The 12,952-nt window shown below is 34.1% G+C and overlaps 1 protein-coding gene across 2 annotated transcripts in view; it reads right to left on the bottom strand.

Annotated features, from left to right (window-relative positions):
- Nucleotides 1–11,950, bottom strand: part of LOC143258525 (PAX3- and PAX7-binding protein 1-like) — an 89,759-nt gene extending 77,809 nt beyond the window's left edge. The window contains exon 1 of one of the 2 annotated variants that reach the window (XM_076517622.1): nucleotides 11,272–11,950. In XM_076517622.1, the coding sequence (XP_076373737.1) occupies nucleotides 11,272–11,674 (403 nt within the window). In that variant the 5' untranslated portion in view covers nucleotides 11,675–11,950. The remainder of the gene's footprint in view (nucleotides 1–11,271) is intronic. The other variant, XM_076517623.1, reaches the window with a different exon arrangement.
- Nucleotides 11,951–12,952: the final 1,002 nt, after the last annotated feature.

The raw sequence follows: 12,952 nt of genomic DNA, 5'->3' as shown, positions 1-12,952 counted from the left end.
GTGTAGGCAAATTGGGCAGAGAGCCCTTCTGTTTATGACCACTTCTTATTTCTGTATTGTCTTTATTCGAGGGGGGTCTATTGACCTCCATAAATCTTGCCCTGGGTTGATTGAGCAAGTCTTTGTTGTTGGAAGAGGATTCCAACAACTGACGACACAAACGAATGATTGTTTTGCACCTTTTCTACCCAAGGAAATGCCTATACTTGGAACCAAAGGAAGTGGATCTTGGGGTTTGCTGTAATGTATGTTAAGGACAGAGATGAGTGTTGACATCAATTCATCAACTTTTTTTAACCATGAAGGTTAAATGACTTTTCATTTGGTTTGAGAGCGATTCTTTTGGAGGCACCGAGAGATCCATGTGGACTCCCACTGTAGTAGAACGAAGTGCAGTAGCATATGTCCAAGACAAAGTAGTGGACAGCAACTTTTGAGCCTCAGGGTAAATAATGTTTTGAATATTTTCAAATGCTGCACCTCTTTTTCTTCCAACCTTTTAGGGCAAGAACAAAAGTAAGACAGGTGAGAGCCATTGCATTTGATGAAATGAGGGTTTATTTCACACTCATAGGCATCTTGTTCATTGCCACCACAAAGAGCACTAGTCAGAGAAACCACAACATGATGTCTTTGAGTGACTGAACTGCTGACACTGGAAACATCTGAGAGAGTTTGGAATTTATGGCCATACCTTGCAATTAAGACAATCTGCCTTGAATGTGACAAGTGGACACACAAATGTAAATGTCAGAATGAAGACATTGGTCAGCATCATAATTCTATCTTTGCGAGTGGAGATACGCCTCACAGCAAAAACCAGCGAGAATCTCCAACTTGGGGATGTTCTTCAAATCCCCCTCAACAATAACTCCTCATGACAAATTCAAAGTAGCATGAGGCATAACCTTAGTAGATATATCCCCAATTGCCTTTGAATGCAAGAAGAGTTCACTGTGTTGAGATGTGGGTTTTTCCACCAGTATGTCACCAGAGCGAAGCTTCTTTACTGACTTTGGAGAGGCAGCAAGTCCCTCTAATCACTTCTGATTTGTCTGGAAGAGAATGTAGTATAAGAAAAAGAGGTACAACAGATGGTGAGGATTGCTGCTCAGAATCCTCAAGATGTGGTCATTTCTCTATAGATTGTTTTCTCACTATTTTATTAAGATTTTTAATTGCAGTATCCATAATAAAGAAAGGGAAATTTCAGTGCCCACTGACCCCACCCACCATGGAGCCCTACGTGTGGGTGCATTACAATATCAAACAAGAACACTGCAGCAACACCAAGGTTACATGAGCACTATACTCAAACACCAGCATCAGATAATGTCCACAACACCTGTTGAAAACATCCAACACTGGTACTTGGTTGACCCTAACCCAAGTGGACCAGCAAGTTACCCAAGGGGCCCACCCCAAGGTCGTCCATCTACAGGAATTAAAGGCCAAAGTGGTGTGTTAGGGTTGAACCTGTCAACCACCAAGATCCTTTCCTCCCATTCATGGGTCACCACACATGGCAAACATGTAGGTGAATATTTAGATCTCAGAGGAGGAAAACTGAAAGAACAGAACCTTCCCTTGGAGGTCCCCTCACCACGTACAGGAATCCACACCAAAGGGAAAGGAAATTGGACTGGGAGACTACAGCAAAAATGGATATAAGTAGAGGATCAGACTTACTGAAATGACTTTCATAACCCATGGGTCTACTACAAAGGTCCTTCAAACACAGGAATATTGGTGAAATCTGGACCACAACAACTGAAGACAGTGATCAGTATAGACAGACAAATGGAAAAAAGTAATTGAATTATCAGGATATAATCCTTAACCCTTAAATGGCAGCCATCATTAACTGCTGCTGCTACCTACAACACTTCCACTATTTGAGGGTTAATAAGGAAGAAGTAACAGCAAATGCTATGAGTCCAAATAAACTGAAACAATGATTATCAAAAGCATGATTGTCGAAGAAGGGTTTGACCCTCAAATACTTCTTACAATTTCCCCAATTCATGAATGGTGAATATGATAAAAATGCAAGAAATTGACTGATCAATGCAGAACTCAAAATCTGGCATTAAAATGATGTCTGTGTTAATGTGAACCATTTCACTCAAATTTAAAATCACAAAAACTGGTCTTTGCACAGCTACATCCTTGGAATAAGAAGGGCAAGAGACATTGGAAGGAAAAGAAACAAAAGTAATATGCAAGTACCTCTATCATGTCCCACTACAAGGATTGAGTAACAAGAATACAAATGAGTGAGTGAATAGAGACATCTATAATACATGTTTGAGGACTTGTAATGATTGTTTAAACTCTGTGTCAAAAACCAAGCTGGGAACTGATGTTCATATGGGGATAGAATGAGGGATACTAATCAAAAGGGTGTACTGCAATTTTCATGGCTCGATCCATAGTTACATACTGGAGGATATCTTGCTACCTACACCAGATGAACATCACTACCATACTCTCAACTAAATAATTTTATAATCATTTATGCAATTCACTGACACTTTCAAGAGGATGCCTCCATGGTCCACCAACCCAGCAACTTGAAATCAGAAAGTGGTAAGTACTCTTAAACTCCACTAGAAGAAAAGGGAACAAAGCATGGTGGAGAGTCTGAATTTGCTTGTTTGAAATTAAGTACAAAGCTACACAATGAGCTATCTGTGCTCTACCTGCAATGGGTATCAAAACATGGTTTCTAGCATTCTAAGTCCACAGGCATACTGCTGTGCCACTTGGGGGCAGGATAGTCTGGTGGAACGACAACACCTAAAACAGTGCAATCGGTGATCATGAAAACCTACATTGAAAAGTAGGCCATACCAATTTATTCTATACAAGACATGGCAGGTATGGGAAACTATACATATCCATGTAATCCATGGATGAGTAGTCTGAAAGGAACAAATTAACAAAGCAAACATATTGTGAAGAGAAACCTACAAGCACCTCATCTCTGCAGTGTGCATTTTTTGGCAATGTAAATTATAATATGTGAGTTTACGTGGTTTTGCAATGCAGATTTGATTAGTTTAAGTATACCTGAACAGGCACCACTCACCTCAGAGTAGGATCCAGCAAGAGAAAAAAAAAAGCAACATGTCCCTGAAATATAAGAGGTAGACTTACCCAGTCACTCTCACAAAAGAGTAACAAATGACAACACCCCAACAAAGAATAAACAGCTACTCAAAGCAGAGAATTGGAAATGAACATGAGATTCAGTCCCAGTGCTCAACAGCTGAAATTCGTCCAACAAACGACACAGTAGACATGCTTGGTAAAGGGAAGGTGCATGATTGCAGTAAAGACATCACAAAGTAATGATAAGCAGAAGGAGACAAATAGTAAAAGGCCAATCAAATTATAGTACAAACAAATGAGTAAGGGACAAAGAGAAAAATTCAGAGACAAAGAAGTGGGAAATGGATTCAATGGAAAAAGCTGTGAAAACAATGAGGTAATTCACAGTATGTACTTGACAAAGGTCATTTGGATTCCACCAAGAAGGAATGTGGAAGATGATAGGAAATAAAAAAGTTGAAAGAAATATATCACATGAGCCACTAAAATCTAGGTTAATAAAATCGATCCAGAATAAAAGAAATTGAGTGAAAACAGTGAAGAAAATCAAAGCAGTGCTGGTCAAGAAAAATTCAGTCAGAAAGACCTGAAATGCAGTTACCAGGATAAATAAAAATTAGGGGAGAAAGACCAATGAAATGAAAAACAAAAAACAAATATCATAAACTGGATGTAAACCTGTTTGAGTTTAACAGCCAGGACAAGTAGATGATAAACAAGTGACCAAAAACAAAAAAGGTAACTGACTGGAAATTGATGAGATATTCAAAATCTTCAAATAAGAGGAGTACCCCACAAGAGAAAAAGCCACCAAAAATGGGAAAAAATCAGAGGTCAATCTTTGTAAGAAAGTGTGTCAGGACTGCAAAGTCATTTACCAAAGGACAAAGAATCTGGAGTATGACCCTCCAAGAGATGTATGCCAAGCATGTGGGTTAAAAAAAAGTGAACAAGAGTGAGCATCTTCTTGGCAAGTGATATGAGCTAACACCATTGAAATTTGAAACTAACAGGATTAGTGAAATCTGGATAAGAAAAAGAGAATAAACTAAAGCACCTAGGACTGGCAGAGATACCTCCTGCTGATCAAACACACATCCCACATTTGTAAATAAGCTTCACGGAAGAGAAACAATCCAGAAGAGGGAAAGAAATGGTAATCCAAGTACCATGAGGGATATGTTCAGCTATCAATTGATACAAATAAAAAGGGAATGATGAAAACTAAGAGGAACCTTAAAGGCTCAGGTAACAGAAAACTGCTTCAAATTATGTAAGGTGTTTGACAGGAAAACTGCCTTATTAAAAAATCCACCTCCTGAGCTGACTGTGAAAGTAGATGAATACATTAAGGCTACCCCCATTTGTAAGCAGCTTACCAAAGCTAGACATCCAGTAAGTGGTGTAGGGAAACTTTCCCAAAATGTGAAAGTTGTGTAAAATGCAGATGCCACACAAAAGACATTTGGAATCAAAAAAAGACCAAAAATCAAGGCACCAAATTGGTACTGAATCACATGGTGAAAACCTGAAGATAAAAATGTATATCATAGGCAATTGCAGTCATGCATAAACAGCCCACCCAAATGTGCTCAAAGAGTATATACAAATGTGGAAAACCAAAGTGATTGAGATAGAACCCATTTATACAGAATTGCAATCAGCATTAAGCATAGAAGATGAAGAAAATCCACAGGTAAAGGACAAAATTGCTGAACATGTAAAATAAATAAAGATACTCCACATGATGCTAAAAGTACAGGAATAATCTTAAAAGATGAAGAAAAAGAACTGACCATAAATCACTATTAATGATGAATGGTACACAGCAGTGCTCCACCCTAGAAGATCCTAAAAGCAAATAAGCCACACGATGAGGGAAAGAGCTGAAAATGGGAAACATCCAAATATAGACAGAGCTTAAATGAGCATCCCCCTACATGTACCTGGAAAGAAAAATGAAGGAAGAAAGCAAACATCATCTGTAGGAGAGCTGCTAGGGTAAAATGAAGCTAAAAACTAGGTACAGGATAAAATGGATAGGATTAAAAGAAATGTGAATGACATAAAATAAAGAAAATCTGACTGATGAAAACCTAAGGTAAAACAGAATTAAAGCCTAGGATGATGCTTGTTAGTGTCCACCTTCAAAAGACAAATAGATTAAAGTGTCATGAGAAGGAGAATACACTGTGAAATGTCTCTTCACAAAAAAAAAATAATGGTAAGTATAAACCACAAGTTAAATAAAATTAATGATAAGAAGTACAAACTATAAAGATAGATAAAAACAGTCAATACTGTAGAAATGTTATAGAACCCAAATAACTATAGATAACATTAAAAATACAATTATTTAAAAACCCAAAACACTATAGTCTTACCCTTCCAAAGTTGGCAGACTATTTCAAAATGTGTGGGCCCCCAAACTTGAGGTAAGATCCAATGAAAGTCAGTTCATTGAATGATCAATCTCCGAACAAAGTAAAGCTGATAAATTCTCTGTGGAGTATTACCACATGAAGCCTTTATAAATATGCTGACAGAACATATAACCTCCAAAGAGGTAATGTTGAATTCATAATTCAAAATGAATAACCAAACACCACTATATTGGTAGAAAGAAATTAAAGTCATTGTAATAAGTTCCATAACTGGATAAAACTATAAACCAATTCCACATCAGAATAACTCAACAAGTTATAATTACCATTACTGAATAATTTAAAACTGTATGACATATAATGAAATAAAGACATGGAAAAAAAAAAACTTGAAGAAAGCACAAGCTAAAAATTACAAAATGAATACTGCAAAATGAGGAGAATAGTTTGGTAAAATTGGATAGAGTTGCATGCATCAAGAAAGTTTGTTGCATTATTATTGGTGGAGAACTGCTGCATAATGATTTACATGTGAGATTCAGTTGATTAAATGATGGATGAAGGTTTCAAGGTTTGTGCAAACAATCTTTTGAATATAAAGGGCAGCAATAAACAGGAATGGTTATTTATGTGAGATGAAGTAATGTATTATATTAAAATATTAAGTTTGAAAAAGACCTGCAGGTCTGATGAAATGCACTAAGATAACTGAACTTGAAAAGAATGTAGGTATCTTTTTATAATGGAGCTTGTAATGTATTTGTCCAAAACCCCAATGGTGAAACTGTTATGAGAGTTGCAACAGACACTTTCATTGATACTGCACCCAAAAACAAATACTTCAATAAAATATACTCTGGGATGTAATGCTGTGATGATATAACCCATTTTTAAACTAAAATTCCAATACAAACCTTTTTATAATGAATGGTGAAAATTACAGAATGTTAAGTATGAGTATATTTTTGTAAGACTGACAGACAATTTCAGAAAAAGACAAGCCTAATAGCCTTCTACAAGAACTAGCAGATATACCTGCCTTCTTTGCAACTGATAATTTTACTATCAAACAATAATAAAGTAAAAAACTACATTTCAGGTTACTTTCAAAGAACAATGGATGTCACAGGCAAAATAATAATTTTTTCTTAATCTTCATATTTAGTATAAGAGAAAGTCAATAAAAGTACTTGAGTTCAGTAAGCAGTTACAATTTTGTGTGTATCCCTTTTGTTTTAATAGCTGCAGACAGTCTTTGCAGCATTGTTGCAACATATTTAATCAAAGTATTCTTTGAGACTGTACTCCAAATGTCTCTAATACACTCCCACAAAGTTTGTTCAGAAGAAACTATTGATTTGTCATGTTTTTGATCTATCAAATTCCACATTTGCTCAATTGGGTTGAGATCAGAGTTCTGTGGAGGCCACTGCATTATTTCAATGAGTACAGCAGCTTCTTTCCTGCATAGGCTGGATGAGTGTTTGAGGTAATTATCTTCTTGGTAGTAGAATCCATTACTAATACAAGCCACTGAGTATACCATGACAGATTAGTATCTGATGGTACTTGCACTGGTCCATTATTTCATCCACTTTGCAATATGTTACAAGATATGCTACATATCTTCTGTAGCATGATAAAACATAATATATAGCATTAAACACTGTTTCAATCATGGATTATTTGCCAAGTGTTATTAAATTGATTTCTTATAACATATACAAGTACCATACACTAGCTCCTTGCTAATTTCTTTCTGTATTGTTAAGACACTGCATGGGGTACAATGACAGTTATTTCAGACCCTAAGTTTGATCAGTATATTCATTCAAGCAGAACCATTATGACACACACTCTAGCTCATTCAGTGGTCAACAACAATCAATGAAACATTACCATAGTGTTGAAATTTACATTTTGTAATAACATGGAAAAATTAGCCTCATAAAATGGAAATAATAACAGAATATTCTCTTGTTCTAGCTCTTTTGCAGATTCAGCTGTACAAAGTGTATCTGGTAAACCTATGGGATAAACAGGAAAAAAAATGTTACACTGTGCTACACTGGTGAAAGACATAAATGACAGAGCAAGAGATTCAATGAAGGAGAATGGTAACAATGTAGTTTTTGTTATGAATGTTGGGGCTAACAATACAGGGAGGAATAAGTCAGAGGAGCTAATTAATGAGTGCATATAATTGATAAAAGCCACAAATTAATTTTGTCACAGATACTACTAAGAATTAATCACGTTGATAAAATCTTGAGTAGGTCACTACTGCTAAATCTTAGGCTGAAATTAATATGTAAGGATGAGCAGATTAGATGGGAGAAGAAAACTTTTTGGGATGGATGGATTACACTTAATTAGAAAAGGGTCTAGTATGTTTGCAAAAGATATTAACACAACTGTAAGGAAACTTAAACTAGGACTAGATAGTAATGAGGGCAAAAATAAACTAAGCAAAACAAAACTGAGATGTAGAGGAATGTTTAGCACAGGAAATCAGTATGAAAGTAGTTATAAGAATAGGCTTAATTGTTATTATTATAATTTTAGAAGTGTTAGAAATAAAACATGTGACTTCAGGGCACTGGTAGGAATAAAACATTTTGATATAATGGAAATAACTGAAACATGGTTAAATGTAGACAATTTTGATAACAGAAATTTATTTGAAATACATGGTTAGAGATTATTTAATATGGACATAGTAGTAAATAGAAGGAAAGGAGTGATTCTATATGTAGTGTGAGTTACATCCTGTTGAAGTTGAGAATATTAAGGATAATAGCAAGGAAATCAAATCCATTTGGGTTTCTGTTAGTGGATATCAAATGAAGAAGCTCTCAGCAGGAATTTGTTACAGACCACCAGAAAAAACTGATGAAATTAATGATAAACTATCCAGTGAAATTAAGATTTTAGCTGTTAATGAAGTCATAATTATGGGTGATCTTAAATTCAGTCTTACTGATTGGGAAATCCAAGAGTAAAACCATGAGGGAGAAAGGTTTCTGGACTGTTCAAGATGAATTTCTTCACCAATTGGCCAAGGAATCAGCAATAAATAATGCTACTTATATTTATTGTTAATTTGTAATATAGAAATGGTTGAGAGGGTAGAAATTGGGGAACAACTAGGTACAAGTGATCATTGCTGTATTAGGTTTGATGTTTTGCTGCATATGGAAATCACGAATAATATCTTGATACCAAATTTGAAAGAGCAAATTTCAAGGAATGCAAGAAGTATCTGTTGTGAATTGTGCAGTTGAGTTCTCTCTAAACACTGAGGAAACATAGAAATGTTTAAAGAAATTATTGTTTTTTTAATATTCAAAACAAATACATTCATCACACAAAGAAAAAGATTGCAAGTAAAGGAACCATGTTAGTTCATAAAGGGTGTAAAAGATAAAATTACAAAAAAATATCACAAATGTAAAATATATTTGACTGGTATTAGAAGATCAATAAAGTTGGGCAAACAGAACATTAGGACAATCAAAGGATGTATGAAAACATATTTTTCAGTATACATAAAAATTATCAGTAAGGACATTTAAAGTATATTAATGATAAATAAAATGTTAGAATAGGGATAGGGCCCTTGAGTGATGACAAAGGAAGGCTTTTACCTGATGATTGTTAAATTGTTAAGTTATTAAATTCTGCTTTCTCTTTAATTTTTACTAATGAAGTCTTAAGCAGTATTCCTCTTCTTGAACAATTCATAGATAACAAATTTGAACAAGACAACTGCATTAATTCTAACCTTGTTAAAATAAAATTGGAAAGTTTAAAAGAATGATAAGGCTCATGGGCTAGAAAATATTTCCCTAAGGGTTTTAAAGGATGTTAAAATTTGATATGTGACCCACTTGCCACAAGTTTTTGTAAGTCCTTCTACAGTGGGCATGTAATAATTAACACATTACAAATTAGATTAGCTAATGTCACTCATATCTTCAAGGGAGGTAATGGAAATTGTCCTAGTAATTACAGACCTATCAGTCTTACATCACTTGTGAGAAAAGTTTCAGAAAGTCTGAGATGAATAGATGCTTTGCAAAGTTATGTAACAAAGTTCAGAATTTTATTAGATAGTCAACATGGTTTCACTAAGACAAAATCTGGCCTTAAAAATATTTTGAGATGCTTTGAAAGTGTTACTGCATATGTAAATGAGAGTAAGGATGTAGATTCGGTGTATCTGGATTTTCAGAAAGCAATTTTGACATGGTGCTACATAAAAAGCTTGTTAAAAAAAAGATCCCTATAGGTGTGGGGGGTAAATTAAATTAACTAATTGGATAAAAGAGTGGCTTGATGGAAAAAGCAGAGGGTTGTTATAAGTGGAGTTCAATCAAGCCGGATTAATGTTACAAGTGGTGTATATCATGATTGTCTTAGGACCATTGTTCTTTTTGATTTACATTAATGACACAGATGAAAGATTGGTCAATAAATTACTTAAATTTGCTGATAACATCGAGATCTTGGGTGTTGCTAATTGTGAAGAAAATACTGCTGCTTTACAAAAGAATTTAGATTTAGTGAGTTAGGCAAATAAATGACAAATGGGTAAAAATTATGACAAATGCAAGATAAAGCATGTAGGTTATCATAATTTGAATTATAAGTACAATTTGGATGGTAATAACCTTAACAGCATCATAATAGAAAAGGCTGTAATGGTTGATCAGTCTCTTAAACTATCCAGGCAATATCCTGTTGCTGGTGGTATGGAAAATTAGATTTTAGGTTGTATCTAAAGAAATACTGAAAGCAAGCCTAAAGAGTTTACAATTTCATTATACAGTTCACTGGTTAGGCCATGTTTGGAATATTTTTTTAAGATTCCTTACCTTAGGAAGTACATTAAATTGTTGAAAATGGTTCAAAGCAGGACTACTAGAATGCTACCTGGGATGAAGGGGTAGTTATATGATCTGAGATTACAATCGGTAAAATTGTTTTCTCTTGAAAACAAAAGCATTAAAAGAGATCTAAATGTAGTGTTTGAGATTGTAAAAGGGATTGATAATGTTGATGCATCAATATTTTTCATACTTAACAGTGAGATTATATAACCAGGGGACACAAGTATATATTTAGGCAAGGTACAAGCCATTTTCAACTAAAACAATATTATTTTTCAAATGGGGTGATTAGTCTAAAAGAAAGGTTGCCTTCAGATGTTGTGGAAGCAGTAAATATGAGTGAGTTGATAGATATTCCAAATTTATATGCCTGAAATGAAAATCACCCATAATTATAACTTCTTTATCACCTGAAATATTAATCTCACTGTAAGTGTAAGATTTCTCATTAATTTCATCAGTATCATAGAGGTCTATAGGAAATTCCTATTAAAACTAAAAGTCTTTCCCACTTTGTATTCGTGAATATATTAGTGATGATAAATGGAGAAAGGTTTATAGTAATACTAGTAAGAATCATAACAGGAATTCAAATGGTTTCAACATCCTTGCTGTAATCTTTTATATATCCTCAATTTTAACAGCATGTGATTCACATTTTTATAAAGCCAAACCTCCCCTCTCTTTAGTATTAGTATTCTATACCTAGTACTAATATTAAATAAATTATTAATATTAGCCTTAGTGATGACAAGAAAACCCACTTGTAGAGAAATATATATATGTAAAAACGGTTGGTTTGGGTTGAGAAAATTTTCTCAACATAAATATTAGCCTCACTTTTTATTGTTTTAGTTCTCGCTTTTAGTTTTACTACGTACCATCTTCCTCATCATGAAAGCTCAAAAGCTTTGTAGCTGGTTGATTTTTTCGGGATTTCGTGCCATCATAAATATAATTAATATCGGGCTTTTCACCACAAGTATCATTAAATGTTTCGTTTTCTTTAGCATTAGGTTCTATCAGTAGAGCTATTCCCGAAGACGATATACCGGGTAACGTAAGGCCTAATCCCGTTTGTTCCTTTTCAACTGGTGCTATCAGTAACTTGTTTTGACTTTCCGTGTCTACATACAGCTCTTTCAGATTTTGGCTATTTTCACAAGCAACTTCTTTTAGATTTCCGCTGTTAGTTTTTTTTTCTTCATCACTTAATTCATTGTCAGAATCGCACTGTTTGATTCTCTGTCTAAAATTTCGTTTTGGTTTTTTAAACAACGACATTGTTCCCTTCACTATTTTAACTTCAACTTTGCAAAACAAGTAAATCAAGCCTCGTATACATTTTCTTAAAACGGTCACTTTAGGAAATATTTAAAAATTGATCAAAAATATTTTTTAATATGAAAACTGGAAATAAATTGTTATTTAGTTAAAAAACAAAAGAGATACCTTTACACAAAATAATTCCATTAAAGAAACTGCAGTTCATACTTTTTATTTTCGGAAAACGAACAATCAAATATTCGCTTTGTATCACTTGAAAAACAAAACTTGAAAGCTAGTCATTCAATAAGTGTAAAAACCGTACTGTGCAAAATATTATGAGAAAAACAAAAATTAGATTTTAGGCTACTTTCATTGGAAAATGGCAGACAAATCACAGCTGAAGCATAAAAATTTTATTCATCTCCATATTTAAATTTTAGTACAACAAAAACCCCGTAGAATTGCTTGAGTTCAGCATAAAGTCAATATTTTGTGTGTACCCTTTTTGCTATAATAACTGCAAACAGTCTTCCAGGCATTGTTGCAACATATTTAATCAAAGTGTTCTTTAGAATATTACTACAAATGTCTCTAACACACCCTTATAATGAATTTTTAAGTAACTTTTGATTTTTTAAGTTTTTCATCTACTCAGTTTGGTTGAGATCGGGGTTCAGTGGGGTCATTGCAACTTTCGAATGAATCCAGCAGCTTTTTTCTTAACTAAGTCATTTCTACATAGGTAGTAGAATCCTTTACCTTCATAGAATATAAATTTCAACACTGTGACAATTCTTTACTGATCCCTGTTCACAATCGAATGAGCCAGAATGAGAATATTTATCATTTTTTTAGAATTCCCATATACTTGTATCAAGTGCAGGTCATAAAGGTTCTGCTTAAATGAACATTCTGATCAAATTTATAGTCTGAAATAAATGTCATAGCACCCTATGCTGTGACTTGACTATATAGAAAAAAGCAAGAATATGGTACCCGTATATGCTAAAAGAAGTTAATTTAATAACATTTCACAAATAAAACTTGATAAAAACAATGTTTAACATTATATATTAAGTGTTGTTGTCATGCCACGGCCTCAAACACGTTGAGAATCGTCAGTAGAGCAAGGAAGAGTGTATAAAAGCTTTACATGATGATGGATGGACTCTTCGACAAATTTCTGCAAACTTGAAATGCTCCTCAAACACTGTCAAGTATACCATAGTTCATGATACTGTGACAGTTAAAGTTGAAAATAAGAAAGGGAAAATATCTAAGCTCAGTGATATT

The sequence above is a fragment of the Tachypleus tridentatus genome, chromosome 8 (assembly GCF_004210375.1).
Source record: "Tachypleus tridentatus isolate NWPU-2018 chromosome 8, ASM421037v1, whole genome shotgun sequence".
Classification (NCBI taxonomy): domain Eukaryota; kingdom Metazoa; phylum Arthropoda; class Merostomata; order Xiphosura; family Limulidae; genus Tachypleus; species Tachypleus tridentatus.
This window is presented reverse-complemented; position numbering and strand designations above follow the sequence as displayed.